General features: G+C 46.7%; 3 protein-coding genes and 1 pseudogene across 4 annotated transcripts; 1 reads left to right on the top strand and 3 right to left on the bottom strand.

The window, feature by feature from the left end:
- Positions 1-839: 839 nt before the first annotated feature.
- LOC117842660 (protein DETOXIFICATION 27) lies at positions 840-4962 on the bottom strand. The gene is made up of 9 exons (XM_034723156.2): positions 4457-4962; positions 2579-3120; positions 2347-2433; positions 2175-2231; positions 1840-2078; positions 1592-1710; positions 1423-1509; positions 1222-1301; positions 840-1046 (listed from the first exon to the last, which is right to left on the bottom strand). The coding sequence occupies exons 1-8, from the start codon at positions 4706-4708 to the stop codon at positions 1254-1256; spliced, it is 1431 nt and encodes a 476-aa protein (XP_034579047.1). The 5' UTR covers positions 4709-4962; the 3' UTR covers positions 840-1046; positions 1222-1253.
- A 1763-nt stretch (positions 4963-6725) lies between these two features.
- LOC117846001 (protein DETOXIFICATION 27-like) lies at positions 6726-9958 on the bottom strand (annotated as a pseudogene).
- Positions 9959-12114: 2156 nt separating this feature from the next.
- Positions 12115-15110, bottom strand: LOC117842440 (protein DETOXIFICATION 27). The gene is made up of 8 exons (XM_034722904.2): positions 14696-15110; positions 13662-14203; positions 13459-13545; positions 13263-13319; positions 12925-13163; positions 12669-12787; positions 12496-12582; positions 12115-12378 (listed from the first exon to the last, which is right to left on the bottom strand). The coding sequence occupies exons 1-8, from the start codon at positions 14984-14986 to the stop codon at positions 12331-12333; spliced, it is 1470 nt and encodes a 489-aa protein (XP_034578795.1). The 5' UTR covers positions 14987-15110; the 3' UTR covers positions 12115-12330.
- A 1259-nt stretch (positions 15111-16369) lies between these two features.
- Positions 16370-24446, top strand: LOC117842910 (purine permease 3). Of its 2 annotated transcripts, none has more exons than XM_034723430.2 (2): positions 16370-17323; positions 23828-24446. In XM_034723430.2, the coding sequence occupies exons 1-2, from the start codon at positions 16586-16588 to the stop codon at positions 24158-24160; spliced, it is 1071 nt and encodes a 356-aa protein (XP_034579321.1). In that variant the 5' UTR covers positions 16370-16585; the 3' UTR covers positions 24161-24446. The 2 variants fall into 2 exon arrangements, with proteins under 2 accessions (XP_034579321.1, XP_072147561.1); XM_072291460.1 differs by lacking the exon at positions 16370-17323 and adding an exon at positions 20454-21692.
- Positions 24447-25565: the final 1119 nt, after the last annotated feature.

Genomic DNA, 25565 nt, shown 5'->3' on the forward strand with positions numbered 1-25565 from the left:
TCTAATTGATTTAGTTTTTCGTTGAAACCCACAGTGGTTGGGTGCTAGGTACGTACAGGCAACCATTGACTCTGAAAGGGGAGACAGCATCAAGCCTTAAGCAAGCAGCAACCGGCCAACCACAAACTTCAGGGAAGAAAGAATAATCTGTATTCAGTAAACGGAGCATGAGCTCACGGCTGAGTGCAACCTGCATGTGACCATTGACGAGGACGAGACCTTAGGTGCGGACGTGTCAAAAACATCAGCAGGACAAGGCAGGCTGTTATTGGGCCGATCCACCTTCGAGTAGCCGGAAAGCAACCAGGCCCATTAGCTTTTCCCACTTGGCTCGGCTGGTCTGGGCTTTATCCAGGATTTGTCTTCTGATTTTACGATCTCCACGGCAATGAACGTACGAGTTGCTAAAAAAACAGCGTACGAGTAACTGATGACTCGGAGATTTTCAGAGACTGATTCAGCGTTCAATACCGAAATACCGCCAGTTAGACAGCACACAGCAGGGACCAATGCACAATCAAAAGCCAATGTTCTATAACAGCGTGCTGCGTTCTCAACCAGACAACCAGCGTGCGTAAATACAGGCAAGTTACCCGTTTCAGTCATGTCAGACAACATTTCCATCTTTTCTCGGGAAAAGAGATAAGGGCAACCCAATGTATTTGGACTGGTTGGTCCAAATAAATGGTTTTTGACATAGTCCTTAGTTGTTGAATTGTGCACAATAGTAAAGATCAATTAGACCATATAGGTAGGACCCACAAGTAAATAAAACAAACATCAAACCGAACCATCCCAGCAATAGTACAGGTGGGAGTGTGTGAGAGAGATGAAGGAAGAACAGAGAAACTTATATTTTATTCATATCGGCAGCCCATAGCACTATGGGTAACTGAAACTAAGGGTAGCATTATGAACTGGTTGCATAATGTTTACAGTTGGGTTGCATGTATTATTTATTCCCTATGAACTACTTTGTTGCAACATTGTGGTCACCCTTAGAGAGAACATGTTCAGAATCGAACACAATCATTTACCATCAGCAGCTGTACCAGAATTTAGAAGTTGTATAAGAAGCATATATAACATGCTGTACCAGGACTGACAAATGAACTGGTACAGCTGTTGATGATAATCTATTAGGGGCTGGGATTTCTAATTTACAAATGAAGGCAATAATATAATGAACTCTGAAATGATATGAATTGCATTATTTCTTACGGCGTTTCCCTGATATTCATAGAGGATGAGGTTCACTTGGAGCTGCCCCATCTCTGCATCCGGCTACTAGCTTTCAGTGCCTGCAAAATTGAACCTCTTAGGAAAGCGAGGAGCTAGAAAGCAGGGAATCATCTCAAAATTATGATGTCATGTTTTTTGCTAAACGATTTGATCGATTAATGTTACAGAAGAAAACCAAACCTCTTCATTCCAGTCGCATCGTAGGGTGATATATGCAAGAATTAGAGTTTGCACCATCGTGCCACTGATCATTCCAACCCAAATTCCCTGCAGAATTGACGACCTGAATAAGTGTGGAAAACATATAATAGCATGTTATTTATCAATGTAGCATTTTGAAGATTCATACAAGGACCCCACAGTGGAAACCCCAAGCAAGTATAACACCGAAAGGGACACCAATCAAGTAGTAACTCCCAATGTTCACATAGGCAACCAGTGCTTGCCACCCTGAACCAACAGCAACTCCTGCAAATTTAGCAACCAAGAATCATAACTGTTGTCTTTTGGAAATTGACAGAGCTGAAACCTACCGAAGAAATTTTGCTTCATCTTGCTGCAACATCATTTTCATTTATTGGGTTTGGGGGAACATACCAGAAAGCGCTGGTTGGATTCCATTGAGGAGGATGGTGAGGGCCAGCAGAACGGAAAGGCTGTCCACTGCAGTGATCACAGCCTCGCTCGAGGTGAACATTATCGCGAGTTTGTCATGGAAAATCAGTGCAAGTGAACTGATGAATAGGCTGATTATAAACGATGTCGTTGTCGATACGATTGTCGCAAATCTTGCACCTTTGCCATTGGACGCACCGAGCTCATTGCCTACCCTCACCCTTGTAAAGAATATGAAGGTAGTCAGTTAGTCAATTTTGATTTTCTTCCTAAATGCTGTTTAAGAGTGGCTACAGTAAAGTCATTCTATCGTTTACCCTGTGCCTGCTAAGAATCCCAAGTGAATCATCAGCTCCCATCCAGCCAAACTCATGCTGTTCAACGAGGATAAGAAGATAACTTTGTAAGATTTTGTATCATTCCTAGGTTTTTTAATCAATGTGAGAGGTTTCTTGGAAAGAAAATAATTGTGAGAGATGACGGGTCTACCAGATAGACAATGCATCCACAGCTAATTCGGCATTTTTCATGTAGCCTGTGAGGAAAATCAATATCCGGTAGTACCAACTCTCCAAGCTGCAGGACAAGCAAACAATGCCATTGGAAACAGGCAATTTTTTATGTGACTGAACTGTAGCAAAATTAAACTCCATCCACGATAGTACAAGCCTACAAGATATGCATTGAACAGATCAAGCTGAGTTCAAATTGACGCACATACCACAGCATGACACCAGATGCCGCGGACAGCTTGACGAAGTCCTTCAAGTCCACGAACGCCGACGCCGAGAATCCCCTCCACGTCTCCGGGCATCCACCACAAAAGGCATACGCGAGCTGCAGGCCCGCGACGAGAGCCCAGGAGAAGTCGATCGCCAACGCGGCACCCACGACCCCGAGCTGGAAGTATCGCACTAGCAGCCAGGTCGCGGCGAAGTGCATCGGGAACGCAACCGCCGTGGTCACCGCCGTGACCCAGTTCTTGCGCTGGCACTGCAGGAACTTGTTGAGCGGCAGCACGATGGCGGTGGTGAAGTGCAGTGGGAGGAAGTACAAGCTGACCAAGCCCGCGTCATGTGATAACTCGGCGGGCATTCCCAGCGCGACGAGCAGCTGCCCGCTGAAGATGTATGTCGGAGCAAGAAGCACGGAGAAGGCTAGGAGGATGATCCACGAACGCTGCATGTGGACGCCGAGCATGTGCTGCTGCTTTGCACCATAGGCTTGCCCGCACAACGTCTCAAGTGCACTTGCCATGCCATACTGAAAAATCGCAAATACAAGCAACGCATGTATGCATTACTTCCTAATGTGATGAAGCTTTTGAATTGAAGCAGAATGCCAAATTATTGATTTTTTAGATCTTCTACCTTATAAGTATTTATTTGGGTTTTCGCTGATTGGTTCATTGCTTGATGGTATATGTATCATGTATGAAGCTATTATTTATGTTTAAGAAAAGATAATTTCAAGTGACTGAAATTTGTTACCTTCAGCCATTCTTGAATAATTTGGTCAACACAGTCAACTCAGGAATATTGCAGTTTAAGGTATAGTTATAGTTTAAGGTGATTGGGACAATTCATTTTCGTACATTCAAAATTTTTCAATGCTGAACAAGAAATTCATTTGAAAATAGATAATTTCTTATAGTAATTTTTATTTTGTGCAACATATGCACCCTTATCTAAAAATATCCTTTTGACTTATATAGGCCTAAAATGCAGCTTATTTCTTTTCTTTTCCCTAAATAAAAGTTACTTTGCTTGTAATAACTTTTAAATATTTACTTTGCAAATATAAACTTGTTTTGCAAAACATAATACATATGCAGACGCTCACATATACACATGCATACTTATCTCTACAAATACATGTACACAACCCTACCTCTATATATGAGTACCTCCGAAAGACTGAGCCGGCAGATCTCAATATTTTTCATAATCTTATAAACATATTATGATAGAATAGTGCTTGAAATCACACATGAAAACAAATGAAAGGTCAAAGACGTACGTCAAGTTTTTTTTTTACCAAAGGGATCCCATTTTATCTGTTGTGTTTCACAATTTTACTTGCTACTCAGGCCTACAGATAGGTCGCCTAACCGACGGCAGGCTGCTCTCGTGGCAGCCTCCGTTACTGCACCCCGATCACAGAGAAGATGACCATCTGCCATCATAGCAGGAATATAGAAGCAGATCGAAATGCGAGAGAAGGAAATATTCTGTAACTTTAAACTCTAGAAGCAGATTATTTTGTACAGCTGATGGTTAGCACTCCTGGTAATAACTTTAAACTGTAATATGAAGTATCAAATTGATGGGAGTCTAAAAAATCAGGAACTGGATGCTTTCTGTTCCCGAGAAGTCAATGCGATGGTTGCAGTGTAAATTTGTAATACAGAAGGATCGGACGACGACTAAATCCACGCCTATCTTGGTGGCAACTCGCAACTTAAAAGAGACCAAGGTCTGCAAGCGCATGTGCAACTCGCAACTTAATCATGAACAGCTCCCAAACTCGCCAAATTGGAGCTGGAAATGAGCCACGCGAGAGCAGAGAAGCACGAACCACGAAGGAGAGGTGCGCGTACCTGGAAGCCAAAGTTGAGGCCCGAGATTACAGTGTTGGCGATCGAGAAGGCTGCGAGCTCGCGGTTGCCGAGGTGGCCCGCGAAGGCCTGGTTGATCACGTTCATGCTGTAGAGCACCAGGCGCATGAACACGGCCGGGCCGACGATCTCCCACAGCTTCTTGGACTCCTCCCATACCTGCTTGGCGAGTCCTCCCCTCCTCTTCTCCGGCAGCTCCGAGATGAGAGGGACGTCGCTCTGGTGACTCTCCATGCTTTGGCTCAGAAGTCACCGCGGGACCAGGAGCAGGAAACCGGCTGGGTAGCCACGGTGATATATTGGAGGGAAGGGTGCACAGTGAAGCATGGATGACTTCAAGTCCCATTTGTCTGTAGCGCAGTTGCAGCAGGGCTGGAGAAATTGTCAGATCCAATCCATTTGTTTGCAGCGCGGATGCAGCACGATGGGCAATATGTTATGGGGACGCGATGAGCACCCTCTAGTATCTAATTCGTAGGTCGTTTCTTGGTTTGCTCGAAAGGAAATAGACGACTTAGTAATGGACTATTTCCTTTCACCTCTTTCTTGCGCTAAGTCGTCTCGACGGGGCAGGGGTTGCAGGTCAGATCCAAATGCGGAGTGTGTTCGGCGTTCAGCCACCCGCAGCAGCTCCGCAGCAGCACCGGCCGGCAAACTCGCTGCTCGTCCCCTGCGGGGTTTGCCGGCTGGCCTCAAATCCTGCCCTCCGCAAGATTTTAGCTTAAATCTTGGGTGTTTAAAATTTATGCTATGCTAGATGCTGAGATGAGATGGGGGAACCAATCAATAAAGATGGGAGAGTGAGCCAGCAAGTACGGATCTATGAGGATATAAAGGTGGGGGAGCATGTAGGAACAACATTTTAGTTTTGTTATGCTATTTCAGTACTGCATTAAATGTTAAACTAGTTTGTACGAAATATCGAACCGGGTTTGAGAAAATATTGAATCTAGTTTTTTTTTGAAATATTGAATTTAAAGTAAAATACACTGAACTTGTCGTGGGGTGTCATATAGGTTCCTAAACTCTCAAAATGCATTTTCAAATCCATGAACTTGTATTAAGATGTCATCCAGGTCTCTAAATTCTCAACACATTTTGAGGTCCCCCAACTTGTCTCAGGATGTCATCTGAGTTCTTAAACTCTCAAATTACATTTAAGAATTCCCCAATCAAGCACTAGGAGGAAGCGTTGTCATCACCGATAGGTGACAAGTTTTAAGATTTGAAAATATATTTAGAGAGTTTAGGGACCCAAATGAAACCCGAGGATAAGTTTTGGGGGCCTAAATATGCACTTTGAGAGTTTAGGAACACATATAACACCTTGAGACAAGTTTGAAACCTGAAAATGCATTTTGAGAGTTTAGGTACCTGGATGACACCACAAGACAAGAGATCATCTATATATTTTACTCTTGAATTTACTACTCCTGCTCTCAATTGTTTTATTGGGTCGTATGCTAACTAGAAGTTACATAGCTCAACTAACTTCCGTAAGAGCAAGTACATTACTACACGTCAGCGGTCTTATAGGTCGTCTTATGCAGTGCCACATAGGATTTTGATGATGTGGAGGAGAGAGAAAGAGGTCGTTGTTTTGCGAAACAACCGCCTCATGAGCTAAATTTTAGGACTACGAGACAACTCAACAACCCTGGTATGAGTTGTTTTTATCATGCAACTCATAATATTTCTTTTTTTCATATGCACAAATTAAGTAATTATGTAGCTCTACTAGATAACTTATAAGACAATCCATTGTATAGATTGTTTGTTGAGTCGTCTTAAGATTATGTGTCAATGCGTTTATTAGACGATACCAATGTATTTATAGAGCCCCTGCTAGCCTCCTCACTCACGATTCACCGGTAGGACTCGAAGCCCAAAAACTTATCTATCAGTATGCCGCGGCCCATACTAATGGAGCCCGCTACCACACCCATTATAGAAAAAAGAAGTCTATTTGGCCCCAACTATTGTAGTCCGAATTTCCATCTTCAAAAGCGTTACTTTTCGTCCCCTTCAATTTTAAAAGCGTCCGATTTTCCCCTAAACAGCTTTGACAACAATTTTAGCCTATATGACACCATTGTAAAATAAGAGCTTGGCAATGTGTACCACATGTCAACAACTGCACACCCCTCATCCATAAATTTCGATAGGCATATCAGGACCAATTCACATAAGAAATAATTTCTTGAGGCAATTTGTGCTCAACCATGCACTCAGGCTCAAAATGGAGAATTCCAGAATGTATGGTAGAATTTTAATTTGTAACACGACCTTTTCTTGAACAATAAATTAGAATAACTTACAAGCAAAAGAGCATAACAACAATCTCGGCATTGCATGTTTACAACTCTACCTTCTTTTGAAGTGCCCAGAGTTCCTACAAGTCTATATAGCAATATGTGCTCTACTTAATGCTCTTTGCCGATATAAATGGAAGATGAAGGCATGAAACTACTTGTGGCTGCTCCACCTCCTCATTCTGTTACTAGCTTTCAATGCCTGCAAAAATGAATTAATTTAACACATGTGGCAAGGCCTAGAAAACCCAAGTAGATTCGACCTAGTAGAATCTACTAGGTGGCAAAGAGCATAGTGGCATGGAGTCATCTCGAGGTTTTCAATCATAGTTAGCAAGAAAAAGAGGATATTATGGCTCGATGTTAAGAAGAAAACTCAACCTCGTCATTCCAATCACATCGTAGAATGATATATGCTAGAATTAGAGTCTGCACCATTGTGCCAACGATCATTCCAACCCAAATTCCCTACAAAAATGTTAAGCTACAATGTATGTGTAAGTGCAGAATGCATATAAATACAATGTTGTTCAGTAATGCACTAATGAATATTCATACTTGAACACCATGGTGGAAACCCCATCCTAGCAGAAAACCAAAAGGAACACCAATTAAGTAGTAGCTTCCAATGTTTACATAAGCAACCAGTGCTTGCCACCCTGAACCAACAGCGACTCCTCAAGACATAGCAGCCAAGAAATCATTACGTTTGAAGCCGGATCTTTTTCCATCATCTAAAAAGAGAAATTATTTCGTTTTCTTTAGGAAAAAAAAAGACGTGGGGAAGACCTAGCGAAAAAATTGTCCACGGTATTGCATTACAAGCCTACAACATTTGTGGCATTTTGAAAGACGGTAGACACAGGTATACCAGATAGCACAGGCTGGATTCCATTGAGTAGGATGGTGAGAGCTAGCAGAATGGAAATGTTGTCCACTGCACGGATCACAGCTTCACTTGACGAGAAGACCATCGCGAGTTTGTCGTGGAAAATCAGTACCAACGAACTAATGAAGAGGCTGATCAGAAAGGATGTTGTCATCAACACAATTATTGCAAATTTTGCACCTAGTCCATTGGCCGCACCGAGCTCATTAGCCACCCTCACCCTTGCAAACATTTGGAGGGACGAAGTTAAACTTTCCGGATACTGTATTGTTTAAGTGTGTATAGACAGCAAAGTTGTGTCGTTCAGTTGTTTACCCAGTGCCTGCTAAGAATCCCAAATGAATCATCATCTCCCATCCAGCATAACCTATACTGTTTAAGAAGAGAGACAGAAAAGAAAAGGGAATAGCACGTCGTCAGAATTTTTATCCATTAGTTTATCGACCAACGTGAGATGTTTACTAGGGGAAATATTGTAATCCAGAGATGGTGGTTCTACCAGATAGACAGAGCATCCACAGCAATTTCGGCGTTCTTCACGTATCCCGTCAGGAAAACCAATATCCGGTAGTACCAATTCTCCAAGCTGTAGAACAGAAGCAAGACATCGAAAAGTGTCTCTGTGTAAGTAACTGATCTATTTTGTAGTTAGATCATTTGGACAACCCCTATCTTGACGACATGAGTACATGTAAATAAGCTAAGAAAAGCATGCACAACATCCACGAAACGAGGTACACATAGGCACATACCAGATCATGACGACGGACGCCGCGGACAACTTGACGAAGTCATTCAAGTCCACGAATGCCGACGCCGAGAATCCCCTCCACGTCTCCGGGGATCCGCCGCCGAAGGCATAGGAGATCAGCCCCACCGTCGCGAGGCCCCAGGACAAGTTGATCGCCATCGCGGCTCCGAAGACCCCAAGCCGGAAGTAACGTACCAGCAGCCAGGTCGCCGCGACGTGGACGGGGAACGCCGCCGCCGTGGCCACCGCGGCGACCCAGCTCTTGCGCTGGGACTCCAGGAACTTGTTGAGCGGCAGGATGATGGCGTAGACGAAGTGCAGCGGGAGCATGTACATGCTGACCAGGTCCGCCTGGCGCGACAGCTCGGCGGGCTGACCCAGCGCGGTGAGCAGCTGCCCGCTGAAGATGTACGTCGGAGTTAGGAGCACGGCGACGCCGAGGAGGATGAGCCACGATCGTTGCAGGTAGATGCCCATCATGTGGTACTGCTTTGTACCATAGGCTTGGCCGCAGAGCGTCTCCATTGCGCTCGCCATGCCAACCTGCGAAATTGCAGCAAATTTACTCGAGCTGAACTCAAGTAAGCTTTACTGATTTGGCTTACAGCCACAAAATTCAAATTCAACCATGCATTTCGAATTCCTTTTTCTAAAGAAAGAAACAATCCGAATTTATCAACATTTACGAGCCGGCAAGCCCAATTTCGTTTTGTTTCCCATTTTCTTCTATTCCAATTTGACCCCGTTTCTTCTGGGGGAAAATGTTGGGATGATCTCGCGGCCAAAACGGGATAAGCCCGTCGGTGCTAGTCTCACGGGACGACGCGTCCACGACTAACGTCACGCGCTCTGATCGGGGGCGCCAAACCAAACTCTGGTTCGGTCCCCCGTCGCCCCGCGCACAAAATAAAAGGGAGGGTCGGCAAACTCACGAGACCAACGTTCTCGCGGAGACTAGTGCCCTACCCGACATCCCTCAGCGATCCGATCACACGTGTGCGGGAGCCGGCGGGAACGCCAAGCCCCTGCACCGACGGTGTGCACTGCTACTCTACGGTCCGCTCCATCGACGCCTGCATCACGCAGGCACGGCACATCGACATGTCGTCCTCAACCCCAACTGCTATCCCCAATGGTAATGCATCTACTCCCATCATTAGGATTTAGGTATTCTAGTGGCGTGATTAGTGTTTATGCAGTTGTTCATGTTCATGTATATCTCACAGAAAACCCCCAAATTGGACAACAAAGAACAGTACTCACAAAGAAGCCAAAGTTGAGGCCGGAAATGACTGTTGCAGCGATGGAGAAGGCGCCGAGCTCGAGGTCACCGATATGGCCAGCAAAAGCCTGGCTGACCACCTGCATGCCGTAGAACGTCAGCCTCGTGAACGCGGCCGGGCCGGCGACAAGCCGACAACCCACAACTTCTTGGATTCGTCCCATACATCCTTCGCCACTCCGGGGACCCTGCCTCCTCCCCTCTTCTCCGGCAGCTCGGTTATGAGCGGGACATCGCTCTGACTCTCCATGCTTCACAACTGGCACCGCAGTGGAACCAGCCTGCCTGCTGGACCGGGATAAATTGGATAGAAGAATGCACGTACAAGCAATACTAGCCGCTTCAAACTCATTTGTTTAATGTCTGGCTGAATCACGCTGGGAATTATGTTATGGAATGCAACGAAAGCAAGATTGCCTACTATATGAATATGCCTATATTTAGTTATACTAGCACACATACCCGTGCGTTGCAACGGCCACGAAACTGCAGCAGATTCGATTGTGTTTTCAGGCTACGGTTGTGCTTCTCGGTTGTTTCACCATCTACATTTATGAATGAGCACGACCTAAAGATTTTGCTTGATAAAAATGAAGAAATCTCTTCTCATAGCTCTTAGTAGTGACATTGGGACCGTCAGATATCTTTCCATCGTAAAATAACACCTGAAATTTTGCTTATTTTTGGATGTACTACATGGAGAAGGTGCTTACCGTAGCGAAGCATACCTAATTAACCTCTCAAAAAAGCACTTCGCCCTAAGTTGCTACAGAATCACATTACACGTCAATACATCGCTTCCAAAAGGAATTTTTTTGAAATAAAAGGATAGTCAACCGTATGTAGCTTACTTTGCTTTTCACCAGAGCAGGTAATAAAAAAAGCCTACCTAATGCCAGGCAGCTGCAAGGGAGTTACGGTCTCACACTCGTTGAGCTGTGCAGTTCCGCCGATAACCAGCAACTCCAGAAGATTTGACTTTTTGGACTTCTTGAGGAATTGGCCAATACCAAAAGCAAATCTGTCTGTCAGCACACCATACAACCTGAAAGAGCTGAAAATTGTGCAGAGAATGCATTTCGTTCTCTGCAGAAAATACAATTGATTTTGCCTCGCGCTGCAATAATTGGAAGCTCAAAGTTTTTGTGAAGATACGTCAACTCTCGCACATACAGTATCTGGTCAGCTTGGACTTGGATTTATTGCATGCATTACCGCGTGGCACTCGGGGCTCGTTCGAGGTCTTCAACCCTTCCTCCTCCGCCACCAAGTCCACCTGCTCGCTCATCTAGGAAGTAGCTGGCGGCATCAAGTATGTCGGCAAGCCGACTCAACAGGCGGATGAGTGGGAACTCGTGCAGATCAACCAGCGGACTAGCCGGCCGCACGGCGTGTCCGCCCGCTCCTCCGGCAGTGGGCAACAGACGCCCTGCGCGCCTGAATAGGCAAGGCCCTCGGGCTGCAAGCATAAAAAATTCAAGACACGAAGCAAATTGTGAGAGATTGGAGTCGATCATGGGATTTTGTGACGAATTCCTTGGCAGAAGTTGCAGCGAGAGGGGCCTCAACATATCCTTGAAGGACGCCGGTCGCGCCTGGGCGTGACGGCGTGTTAATCTCGGAGATGATGGCGGCGTAGCCGACCTTGAGGCGCATTGCGGTGTCGACCCACACGTCGTTGGCGAACCGCACTTTGGGGCCCTCCATTGTCGCCAGAGCTATCGGAGAGGACGCCTCGCACATACCCAATTCCAAACCGATCTCTCTGATGGCTCCTTGCCGCATGAGCCTCACGTCACGTACGAGCTCACGTATTTGACTGCAGTGCAAACGTGTAGGATCGAGTCGGTCGAGTTCCTTCTCCTACCCGGACGAAAGCCCACTCCAGGTCGGTACGGACCAAAATTTTGCCAGGATGACAACGGACAAAGAACGGACGCGTTGCGACTTGTGTGCGAGAGGGACAGACTGCGGGTTGATTACTGAAAACTTGAGGGAGGTTTTCGCAAAATTACCACGACGGTTGAAGGATTGAAAGAAACATCCTCTCTTTAACTCTCTTTAATATTAGGTATAGATTATCGACTTCGTTCTGTCATTGACAGTTGACACTAATGACCCCCCAAATCGTTGTGCATGATCTTTTTGCGTGGAATAGAATTCCATTAAACCATTGACACTTTTTTTTTAGCATTGTCTTTTTTGAAACGCGTGCATCATTCTTTAGCATCTGAACACCTGCAAAATGCTTCTCCAAGTGTATGACATTCCTGACACTGGTCTCGCCTGAAGCACGCCCCCCTGCGGGTAGTACTTCGCACACAGGATCTGTGAACAGAGGGAGTCAGGGTTGTGGATCAGCCTCCAACCTTGTTTTGCTAGCATCGCCAAATTGAGAGTATGTACTGTCTCTAAATCCTAAACCTCCATTGCATTTTATGGTGTGCTTGATCTTTGGTCTCATAAAACGACCAGGTCCAACTTCCTTAAATCAATTACACCTGAAGTGAACCAATAGACTACATAAAACATTACATATTTGTGATCATAGAAACTAAGATATAAACTACAACGAATTGATGCCACTAGTTCTCTATCTTGATATATATAAAGTCTCCTAGCTCACTTGGCGCTACTCCATTGCCGCACTCTGTTACCAGCTTTCAGTGCCTGCAAAACTGAAAACCTTAGCACATTTGGCAACATAAGGAAAAATGAGTGATGCCATGATCACTCATTTTATACAAAATGATTTGATGGCTCAAATGTTAACGAATAAAACTGAACCTCTTCATTCCAATCACATCGAAGGGTGATCAATGCCAGAATTAAAGTCTGCATCATTGTGCCGCCGATCATTCCAGCCCATATTCCCTACAGAAATGTAAAACTAAATAAGCATAGGACACAAATAATAAATACACCGTGCTGTTAAGTGATGTTTTTCTGCAAAGGCATACAGGAACACCGTAGTTGAAACCCCATCCTAGCAGAACACCAAGAGGAACACCGATCAAGTAGTAACTTCCGATGTTCACATAAGCAACAAGTCCTTGCCAGCCTGAACCAATAGCAACTCCTGGAAATGTAACATTCAAGATGTTAAGACTATCTTCAGAAAGAAAATAGCAAGAGAAAACACACTGAAGAAATTGGTCTCCATCTTGCAACCATGTTGCAACCATGCCACCATGTACTGTATTTTGGGGAACTTACCAGAGAGCACAGGTTGGATACCGTTGAGGAGAATAGTGAGCGCGAGCAGAATGGATATGCCATCGACCGCATCGATCACGGCCTGACTTGATGAGAAGATCATCGCGAGCTTGTCGTGGAAAATCAGCGCGAGCAAACTAGCAAAGAGACTGATCAGAAAGGATGTTGTCGTCGACACGATTGTCGCAAACTTTGCACCTAGTCCATTGGCCGCGCCAAGCTCATTAGCTACCCTCACCCTTGTAAACACAATAAGATTGAACTCGATTAATATCTGTGTTGTGAGTGTTGTTTTCAATATGATTGCAATTATATTTATATGTCATTCAGTTGCTTACCCAGTGCCCGCTAAAAATCCCATATGAATCATCATCTCCCATCCAGTCAAACTCATACTGTTCAAGCGAAGAAAAACAAAAAAAATGGAGAAAAGGAATATTAAAAAGTACTTTGTGAGATTTATTGCACCTTATGTAATCAACCAGTGTGAGATTTTTTTCGAGAAAAAAATTGGCTGAGAGATTGTCAGTCTACCAGATAGATAGTGCATCCACAGATAGCTCGGCGTTCCTCATGAAACCCGTGAGGAAAAGCAATATCCGGTAGTACCAATTCTCCAAGCTGCAGAAGAGAAGAAAAACGAAAAGGAGCGATATAAGCTGCCATAAATTCCTCACATCAAAGATATGAGAACTGAGACACACAATGCACTAGCTAGTACAGTACATAGTACATACCACACCATGACACCCGACGACGCAGACAACGTGACAAACTCCTTCAAGTCCACGAACGCCGACGTCGAGAACCCGCTCCACGTCTCCGGGCACCCGCCGCCGAGAGCGTACGCGACCAGCAGCGCCGCGAAGACCACCCATGACAGGTTGAACGCCATGGCCACGCCGAAGATCCCCAGCCCGAGGCACTTCACCAGCAGCCACGTCGCCGCAACGTGCACGGCGAACACCGCCGCGGCGGCGGCCGCGGTGACCCAGTTCTTGAGCTGGCACTGCAGGAACGTCATGACCGGCAGGAGCACGGCGTACATGAAGTGCGACGGCAGGAAGTAGACGCTGGCGGAGCCGGCCTCGCGCGACAGATCGGCGGGCTGGCCCAGCGCGGCGAGGAGCGGCCCGCTGAAGACGTACATCGGGGAGAGGAGCACGGCGAAGGCCAGGAGGATGAGCCACGAGCGCTGCAGGTAGATGCCCAGCATGTGGTATTGCTTCGCCCCGTACGCCTGTCCGCAGAGCGTCTCCAGTGCACTCGCCATGCCAAGCTGAAGAAGATCACTGCAGTTAGTGGGATCACTTGTACAGTACTACAATACTACAGTTGTCCATGTGGTATTTATGGGCTGTAAAGTGTAAATTGAATAGCCTGTTCAATAGCCAAGATGTTTGATTTCCTAAGAAATTTTTTCTAGCCCCAAATTTTTCCTACATAAAAAAACTACAAATTGCACAACTGCGTGGAGTTTTCAACAAAAAAAAACAACTGCGTGGATACATTCGAATATGCAGTTCGATGACAATACCACTCTGAATCCTAGTATTAACAGTGGGCCAAATGTATTATGTATGTGATGTGCTATCTTGTACTCCACCTTCTGCAAAAAAAAAATGGCATGCTCTCCATCCCCGAGAAGCCCATGCCTTCATTGGATACCGGAGAGGTCAACGTGTTGGATGGGTTTGGATCTACTAAAGAACACCCTACTACGAGAGAGTGCTTGCAGCCAAGAGAAGAGAGTATGTATGCACGTACGTACCAAAATGGCGAAGTTGAAGCCGTCGACCACGGTGTTGGCCATGGAGAAGGCGGCGAGCTCGAGATCGCCGAGGTGGCCGGCGAAGGACTGGCTGACGACGTTCATGGTGGAGAACACCAGGTTCATGAACACGGCCGGGCCGACCACCTCCCCCAGCTTCCTGGACTCCTCCCACACCTCCTTCGCCAGGCCCAGGCGCCGCCCCTGCTGGATCTTGCCTCCGCCGCCCCACTTCTCCGGCAGCGGGAGCTCCGAGAGCAGCGGGGCCGCCGCCGCGTTCTGGCTCTCCATGCTCGGGAAGTCAGTCGCTCGCAATTGAAAGCAGCCAGCTAGAGGAGGCAGATCGACACGTATTGGAGCAACTAATGCCCACCAGTCGCCACGACCTCATTTGCATTAGGCCATCGATCATATATTGTTTGTTGGCAGCATGTGTGCCGCACGCTGAGCAACTATTATTAGGGGAGATATGACGAGGAAGTCCCGATCGAGGATTCACGTGACGTTTGGTTTCGTATCCTTTCTAAAATTCCTTTCACATCGAATGTTTAGACAGAGTATTAAATATAGACTAATTATGAAACTAATGATCCGGATGAAGACTAATTTACGAGACAAATCTATTAAATCTAATTAGTTCATAATTTGATAATATGATGCTACAGTAAACATGTGCTAATGATGGATTAATTAAGCTTAATGATTCGTCTCGCAAATTAGCTTTCGTTTGTATAATTAGTTTTATAATTAACTTATATTTAGTCTTTCTAATTAGACTCCGAATATTTGATGTGATAAGCATCCAAACGGTGCAGCCCGTACGTGCTGAGCAATCAATTCACCCCGCCCCGCTCGATAAGGGTTTCGTGATGGGTGCGTGCTTGGGGCACGTTGCGCCACACCTGTCGCTGGCAATGCTCTCGGCGCGGCGCGGCGCCGCTAGGGAGCGGCTGGGGCCTCCCCGCGTACGAGGACCACGGGTGCCAGCGACCCTCGCATCATCTGGATGCTACGGATGACGGATCGACAGAGCCCAGCCGCGACCGCGACCGCGACGCACCCCACTACCCCAGGCCTTTCGCGATCGCGATGCTCGCGAGGGCGTCCTGCTAGCGCCACCACGTCTTGGTCTTGCCAACGCCTGGTCGGCCACGCCCCTCGCACTCCCGCGCACGCACGTGCAGTACGTTTTCAGCATCTGATGGCGCGCCCTGTGCTTGCGGGACGCCGCCGATCTGGCTCTGCTGGCACGCCGGTCAGCAGAGGTGTGCGGAGCAGCCGAGCGCTCACTAATCAGTGCGTACTGTAGGTAAGGATTTGTCGGTTGGCCACTGTTTTACTTCTGTAGGGCAGTGATCATGAATCGCAGCGTGATGCGTGACGATGACGGCTCATTCCACTCAGACGGCTAAAAACAATTCTGCCAGTCAACGGAGCTTACCTCCATGGCTACGCGACGCCCTCGAAGTCCGCTGCATCGTTGCATCCGCCAAATCCGCCCGCGGCAAACGCTCGTACTCTATCTTGTCAGTTTCAGGGGAAAACGACACTCTTCTTTGCTGCGATTCCGATGATCAAACATGACCGCAGACTTGTTGGGATCTGAACCCAGCGTTCAAGTCTCGTCATGATTTTCTTGTTCATGTGATGGCGGCTGGCGGCGGCTCGGCGAAATGGGACGAGGCTGCAGAGACCAGCAGGGCTAGCTGATAAGAAGCGTGCCTACTTCGCATGTTTGTGAGTTGTGACACACTGGCACCGCCCAGAGCGCGGATTGACAATCAACCTTGCGAGTTGTGACGCAACAGTTTTTCTGAGGCGTGGCAAGATTCCAATTCCATACCAGGGCAGCCCACTGACAACGTTCACGCCAGCCAACGCCCAACGGTCATGGACGTGGAAGCGCGCAAGGACTCCTCGCCAACACGCGGCAAGCTGGTGCGCCGCCTCATGGTGGCGCTCAACTGCGGGATGCTCGCGTTGGGCACCACGGCCGGGCCGCTCCTCACCCGCCTCTACTACGACAAGGGCGGCCAACGGGAGTGGCTCTCGGCGTGGCTCCAGTCCGCCGGCTGGCCGCTGCTGCTGGTCCCCGTGGCGGCTTCCTACGCCGCCCGCCGCGCGTGCGACTGGCGTGCCCCGCTCCTGCTCACCCCGCCGCGCGTGCTGCTCGCCGCCGCGGGGCTCGGCGTCGCCACGGGTGCGGACAACTTCATCTACGCGTTGAGCCTCCGGTATTTGCCCGTCTCCACCTCCGCGATCCTCATCTCGACGCAGCTCGCGTTCACGGTGTTCTTCGCGTTCCTCATCGTGCGCCAGCGGCTCACGGCGACGACCGTGAACGCCGTGGCGCTCCTGACGGCGGGCGCCGCCGTGCTGGGACTGCACGTCTCGTCCGACCGCCCCGCGGGCGCCACCAAGGGGCAGTACTTGATGGGCTTCGCCCTGGCACTCGGCGCCGCGGCGCTGTACGGGCTCATCCTGCCGCTGGTCGAGCTTGCGTACAAGCGCGCCGCGGGTGGCGGCCGCGCCGTCACGTACGCGCTGGTGATGGAGATGCAGCTGGTGATGGGGTTCTTCGCCACCGCTTTCTGCACCGTCGGCATGATAGTCAACAAAGACTTCCAGGTGCGCGGACACGTCTTGCACCCTTGCCGCTTCTAGTCTTCAACTGTAGAAGAACTTCGAGAGCTTTTGTATATAGGGTGAGCACAGCACTGGCGGAAAAATATTTTGATCCGATCGCCCGTTCCTACATTATTCTATGGGATACATGCTTTTCAGTAGCTAGCTAGTTACTAAACCCATATAGTTTAACTATTGTAGCCCACCGACCCGATTCTCTTACACCCAATTCAACAATCTGCAAATGTTATCTCAACATTTCGAATAGACTAATTCAACATCATACATACTTACTTCCCCCTCCTCGCCAAGGTTAGTCCCTTCTTACAATTAATTCAACAACCAGCGAACACTAACTCAATATTTTAGATAGACTAATTCAATACTTCACCGGATAAGATAGTGTGCATTCTTGTTCCCCACCTTACCTAGATTGCCATCCCGCTTGATGCATATTCAACATTTTCTTACACCCGATTCAACAATCTACGGATTCTATCTCAAACATTTATAAGAATCAGATAGTATACATGCTTACTTCTCCCACCTCACCTACGTCGTGCCCTTCCCTTCTTACAACTGATTCGACGACTAGTGAACCATAATTCAAGTTTTGAATAAGCTAATTTAATTTTTTATCTTCATAAAATAGTGTGCATGCTTGTTCCCTTTTCTTACAATTGATTTAACAATCGATGAATCATGACTTGACATTTCGGATAGGCTAATTTAATTACGAGGATCAGGTAGTATATATGGTTGGGTAGCTCGCTCACCTTATCTTAGATACTTAAAAGTTTTTGTAAGAAAAAAAAAACTATCTCACTATGGCTCCGCCCACCTGACCTACTCTCGCATGATTTGGGCCGCAAAGCTCCTGCCATGCTGGTCGTGTTGGGCGAGGGTGTCATTTAGAAACACGAGAATATGCGTCGTCGAGGGTGAGGGTGAGGCTACGGCCTACTGGAGCATATTTGTTTGATCTACTACTTTTGATTTTTTTTAGCTTGCTACTAGCTTTTGTTCTGAAAGTCAACACTATCTTTTAGAAGATGTATTTAGCTTTCTGAGCTAAGAAAGCTATGAAAAGCTTCTAAAATCAAACTTTTCAGCTTTCCGTATAAACTTAATTTTTCTGAACTTCTAGCTTTCTGAAAGTTGCATTAGAAATTCGATGTTCTAGCTTTTCACGCTAACAAAGCTACCAGAAAGTTTGAACAAACCAGTGGTAGTTCCATCCACAGCGCACTTGTAGTTAGATGTCGCGCAAGTGATAGAAGAATCCGCTGTCGTGTTCTCTCCTGCACCCTCCGGCGCGGGGGTGTGTCTATGCGTCACTGAAGGCGACAGATTTGACAACTGTCATCTAAAGAAAAAGTAGTCCGCGCTGCAGCAGCTTAGCCTATCAGGCACCAACAACACATTTGATGCGTTATTAAATAATGAGATGTCGGCAGCTGGTGTGCATGCATGCAATAGAAGATAAAAAAAAATGATGACATCATCCACATGCATACATATCCGAACCTAAAAAAGCTATAAATCGCAAACTAATCATCAAAATAAAATTCTGATTGCATCACTATATTTCTTATGATAAGATCTTCAAAACAAGACAACACATGACTATATCTAGGTGAAATTTTTTAAAAAAATATTTTTAAAATGAAATATTAATTTTGATTACAACGAACAAGTACTTGAGTAACTAGAACAAATGATTGTTTCATGAAAAAAACTAAAAATGACGAACAAATAATATAAATAATGAATAAAATATTGAACATCAAAATAAGTGATTGTGTGACGCGAACGATAGATTGAAAATTTGGTCGTGTAGGACAAAACAGTAGAATGAACATTAAGTTGGAAGATTCATAAATCAAACAAATTATAATTGTAGTTATCAAACAGATTATATAAATTCATGGAATAAAAAATTATAAGCCCAAAACAAATTATATGAACCCACAAAACAAAATAGTTGTACACGTCAAACAAATTATATGAACTTATGGAACAAAATCTATATACCTCGAATAAATTGTAGAAACTCACAGAATAAATATTTACACACCTAGAACAAAATATATGAACTCATCGAACAAAAGTTGCACACTTGGAACAAATACATTATGAATACATATATAGAACAACTAACTATACTAAGTAGTAGCCAAAATTCTCCAGTGGAGTAATTTAAAATATAAAATTAGCACCTTTTCGCTAATTATGTACTAAGAAAAATATACGCAAGATCATAAATAATAAAAAAGTAAAGAGTAAAAACAAAAAATAACAGAGAGAGGGAAATAAAAAAGAAAAAATGAAAGATAAATTAGGTAGTCAAGAAGGAACATTAAATAAATATTATAATATGAAAAATTAAATAGATAAAATTATATATCAAGTAAAGGAGGATGAAAACTACCTAAACATAATAAGCAATAAGTGAATAAAGAATGGATAAAAAAGAATAGAATAAAAAATACGAGGATGAAAAAGGAAAACATGAGATGGGGAGTAAGGGAAAGTAAAAAGAAAACAAAAATAATGTAAATGATTTAAAGAAGAAGGAAGAAGAAAAGAACACTTTAATATTATGAAAGAAAAGATATAAACAAATATAAAATAAGCATGGGAAAATACAAAGGAAATAAGAACACAGAAGAAATAAAGAAGAAAAGTTACCAGCTACATACAATGCTTTAAGCATTTAAACTTACCTAACAATTTTCTACTACTCTTGATACGAAGAAGAGTCGCTTTCAATGTACAGGAAAGATGCTTAACAAGTGAAAGTGAAGTCAGCCTATACTGTAAGATACCGTACCTCTCGTCGTTATTCGTAAAGAGGCTATTTTTAGTGCAGACCATCATCTCACCAATAGTATGTAGTAGTCCATCCTGCATCAAAATTCCTTCGTCTACTTTTGGTGGACTGAAACAGTCAGAAAAAGCAAATATAAAATGATTATTGGGCAGCCCACGCGGAGATCCTTTAGGCCCTGTTTGTATACGCTTTTCCTAGCCACGCTTAGATTATAATTTAAGCGAAGATTTTCTCGCTTCTCGCTTTTCGCTTCTCGTAGTTCAAATCGTTGAAGCGGCTTACCACATAAGCGAGAATCGATGGAAATAAGCAAAACGTTTGGCGGGATTCTCACTTATTTCCACCGATAAGTCGCTTATAAGCGGATACAAACGGGGCCTTAGACGATAAGTCGATATCCATTGCATACGCGATGTATAGTCGCGGGCCCGGCGCGGAGCCGCCTACGAGGCCGTCCATCAATCGCAGAACAAATGGGCCGTGGGCGACGGATAGTTCGCGTGGCGCCAAAGAGACGACGACAATCGCAGGCAGTAAATGATGGGCCGAAAGGATGGCATCTCCGGCTTTCGTGCGCGATCGAGTTTCTGAGGCCCAGCCGTTGTTTGAGATTTGAGACTACTTTTCTGCACTGCTGCTGCTTGCTGCTTGCTGCCGTAGATACTGTCTGTCTACTTTTCTGCCTGCCCCTTGCTGCTACAAGAGACCCAACAACACACCGGCCCTTTGGCCTCATCCAGCCATCCTGGATCCGGCGTCACCGTTGCATCTAAATTCCAAAGCGCAGTGCCAGACACAGCCACGGCCGTAGCCCGTAACGACTCGCCGCCCACACGCAGCAAGACGACGATGGGACGCCTCCTGGTCGCGCTCAACTGCACGCTGCTCGCCCTTGGTGGCACGGGCGGGCAGCTCCTTAGCCGCCTCTATTACATCAACGGTGGCCAGCGGCAGTGGCTCTCCGCGGGGCTCCAGACCGGCGGCTGGCCGCTGCTGCTGATCCCCCTGGCAGGTTCCTACGCCAGCCGCCGCGCGCGCGACCGGGGCGCTCCCGTCCTGCTCTCCCCGGCGCGCTTTCTGCTGGCCGCTGCGGGGCTCGGCGTCATCACGGGCGTCGACGACTTCCTCTACGCCTGGGGGCTCGAGTTCCTTCCCGTCTCCACCTCCGCGATTCTCATCTCGACGCAGCTCGTGTTCACGGTGCTCTTCTCGTTCCTCATAGTGCGGCACCGGCTGACGGCGGCGACCGTGAACGCCGTGGCTCTGCTGACGGTGGGCGGCGTCGTGCTGGGGTTGCACGTCTCCTCCGACCGCCCCGAGGGGGTAACCAGGGGCCAGTACTGGCTGGGCTTCGTTCTCACCCTCGGCGCCGCGGCGCTGGGCGGGGTCCTCATGCCGCTGGTCGAGCTCGCTTACAAGTGCGCCGCGGGCGGCGGCAGAGTCCTGACGTACTCTGTGGCGATGGAGTTGCAGCTGGTCATTGGGTTAGTCGCCACCGCGTTCTTCACCGCCGGCATGATCGTCAACAAGGACTTCCAGGTACGTGCCAACATGCCTCCTGCGTCTACGCCTACGTGCCACTTCTCCACTAGCCTCGCCAATGCGCACGTTGAACAATTTTTTATTGAAATGAGCGTGGGTAGCAATCATCCGTGCATCTTATTTTGCATAAGAAAATCACTCCCCCGTGCCTGCGTCGTCGCTGTATCCAAACCGTCGAGCGAGACTCCACACCTAGGCAGACCGCAGATGACAGCCACACCCCTGTGTGACACACTTTGAGCGAGCTGTGCCTGCTGGAGATGGTCTTGCATAATTTGTTCTTGTATATCTCTCCGTCCCAAATTATACTCCCTCCCTTTATTTTTATAAGGTGTAATACGACTCACGGTCTTACAAATTACACTTTGACCATCCATTTATCTTATATTATACTGTTTATGGTTATAAACTTATGATCATTGGAGAGTACATTTGATTACAAATCTAACAATTTCAAATTTATACTATAAAAAATAAAAAGTGATAGTTAAATTATTGATCAAAGATGGTAATGTTTTACTTATTTTTTTACGGAAACGGCAGGAGAGGCCCCTCCCATATTTTTGCATATATATAAAAAGGGAGTATTTATAGAGGTAAAGGCTTCAAGCCTCAAAAAGAAAAAGGTGGAATTCTACGAGAGACTACTCAACAAGTATTTATCCTCTCCTTGAACGCTGATTTTGCCCTTAGGGGGACCAGCCGTAGCTCCTCCACAAAGCTCACTCTCCAAGTTGCAAAAGACACGGAGCCTCTTTATCAAAGACAATGCTATTTCGATGACACCATAAACACCAGGCCGTCACAATGACCATCTCCCTGAAGATAGTTGAGCCAAATCTTTCTCTTGCTTGGATGACCATGTCGATATGCGTGTGCGCCTTACAAATAAAAATGAAAGGAGTACATATCAAAAGCTATATATCTGGAAAATTCAAAATAAATAATAATTTAGGATGGTGGGAGTACTAAACTTATAGGAGGAATCGTACCCACCCGTAATTGGCCGATCTCGAACGGCACCAATACCCACACATTTTTGCAGACGGGATTCCCATATAAGAGTAAGCATCAGCACTTATTTTCCGTATCGTTCTGGCGGCTCAGAAGCCTCAGATACGATTGTGCTTGGTCCATTCTTCACGGCACAAAGCAATTGCGAGTGGTAGAAAGTTGCGAGTGGAACTCGTGGCTGCAGCGTCGGTCTAAAAGCCTGTCGAGTCTGGGCTGTGCATTCAGTTTCATCGCGCAGATTTACATCAAAATTAGTGCTAGTAAAATTCTTCAAGTAGAGATATTCATTCAGAGAACAAAAGACGCAAATATTATAGCTGGAAAGACAAATCAGCTCATCCGCTGAATGCTTCCACCCTCGATTGTTATGTTATAGGAGCTACTATCTGGAAGGACTTATACCGAAATGTCTTCATCGGTGAAGGGAAAAAAAAATAGCTTCACCTAGCTTTCTATCATTTTTGTCTCAGTTTCAAAAACAGGTTCGCGTTATAGTACCTCAATTTGTACAAAACAGGTGAAGTCCAAGGCAATGAAGCCCTCCCAAACAGGCTCATGCATACTGTCTTCTGGATGCCCTTTACCACCGAATAAATGCTATGTTTGTGTGGGATCGGGACTTGAAAGCTTTTAACTTTTGATTCTGAACTGACAGTATGCAAGATTTGCCTTGTACCTAGCGAAAATGAGTACATAGTTGACTGGCCGGCGATGAGTTGCCCAACGAATCATCCACTGTTCTCAAGGACGAGCAGATTGTCATCGTTCCCGTCTTCTCCTTTCCGGGATACCTTTTGTTCGCATAATCTAGGCCATTTCTGAAGCATATATTCAAAAGGGCATCTTGCGCGAAATATTTGCCAGTTCATAATGAACACTTCTTGTTATTTTTGAAAAGATGGCGCATGTGAGATTTTTTACAAGTACAAAAAAACTCATGCTTTTGTGGAACACACTTTCCGCTTTCTCTTTATGTTATTTGTTTCTTTTTTGCACACGGCTGCATGATGATGCACCCAATGAGGGAGCTTAATTACACTCATGCTGGAATTTGCAAGTGATTACTGAACGTCTGCTCCGCATATTTTTCCTGAGCAAATCTGCCGTTGTGCTTGCAGGCGATCCCAAGTGAGGCGAAGCGCTTCGAGCTGGGGGAGGCCCGGTACTACACGGTGCTGGTGTGGGCGGCCGTGCTGTGGCAGTTCTTCTTCCTGGGCGCCGTGGGGGTCATCTTCTGCGTGCACACGCTGCTCGCGGGCATCCTCATCGCGGTCTTCATCCCGGTCACCGAGGTGGCCGCCGTGATCTTCCTGCACGAGAAGTTCAGCAGCGAGAAGGGCGTGGCGCTGGTGCTCTCGCTCTGGGGCCTTGCGTCCTACTCCTACGGCGAGTGGAACGAGGCCAGGGCCAAGAAGAACACCGAGGCCGTAGCGGAGGCCCAGGCCTCTTGATTCGTGTAATGTAATTAAGTCAGTAACTGTGGACGATGATGAGAGAGGCTCTGATGTGTTCCCGTTATACTCTCTGTACGTATATGCTTTGGTTGTGGCCGCGTGGATGGAGTCGCGTCAGTCATCAGCAGGAATGATCTACAATCTTCTCTTCTGTAGTTCTGTTCAGTTGTGTGGGCAATGTTGTACTGCATCTGCAAGGTGCATGGAGGATGGAGGTGCGGTGCTACAGTAGTATATTTTGGTTTTTCAAGCAAACAGATCATGAAGCTTTAATGGGCCGAAAGGATGGCATCTCGGTCTCTCGTGCTGGCTTGCAATAGTCTGCGAGGTGGGAGGCCCAGCCGTTGTTCGACCTTTTCCATCCGTAAGTTCTAACGATACACTGTCGCTACTATTGCCTCTGCTGCTGCCGTGGTTAGCAGAAGTGCAGAACTGTGCAAAGCAGTATAGGTCTTCTTCAGCTTCTGGCTGCCCGGTGTTAAAAAAAAAAGCATAGTAATGCTCGCCGATTTAAACCTTATCACGAAAGCAGATCATTCCACTGTGACGGATGCATGCTGTCAGGAGTAAAATGCACACGCGATTCCTAAACTTGCGTGAGTGTGTCACTTAGATCCATCAATTTTGAAAATCCAATTTTCGTACATGATTTTTAACTTTTAAAGTTATTCATCGCAGGTCCACATCCATCCACATGTGCACCTACCGTTTACATGGCATGCTGAGGTGGCTTTGTGAAGCTTATCTCGGCTGGGGCATTTTGTCGAGCAAGTTATGAGTGTTCGCCGGCGTCATCCTCAAGCCCGCTGGAAGTCTGGAACGGAGCTGCGTAGCCGCGGGGTTGGGCAAGCGCCTTGCGGCCAAATCCGTCTGCCAACCACGGGGCAAGCCCCTCGCGGCGCTCGCAATAGTCCACACTCAACAGTCAACACGGAGACTCGTGGAGTCGTGGTTGTCAGCGCATGGGTGGCTGACGAGGTTGGCCTCGAGGTCCCGCAGTTTCTCCTAGCTAGGCGCGCTCGTAGGCTGGGAGGTGCGAATCGGCGCTGCGCAGCCGCGCAGACCATCGACCGCATTTGAGTTGGAGATATGAATTGAAGCTTCAATGTGCAATAAACTACAGGAGGTACGTACCAAGATTGAGTAGTTAGAGTTGAAGATGCGAATTGAAACTTTAATCCGAGAAGCTCAAGCAGGAAGGAGTCATGCATTCTGATGGCACCGGCAGGTAGCGAGGCTGTGACACCTTTGGCATGCATCTCCTATTGTTGGCAACGTCCGCCATGCGCCGCTGACGACAAGGTCGCTGATCTCATGGACCTCGGCTCCTTTTGGTGTGAGCTCCAGTGCGCCGTCAATGAGTGGCCCAGGCAGCTGTCGCCGCGCGCCGCTGCTGTTCATG

This window comes from Setaria viridis, chromosome 2 (assembly GCF_005286985.2).
Source record: "Setaria viridis chromosome 2, Setaria_viridis_v4.0, whole genome shotgun sequence".
NCBI lineage: Eukaryota > Viridiplantae > Streptophyta > Magnoliopsida > Poales > Poaceae > Setaria > Setaria viridis.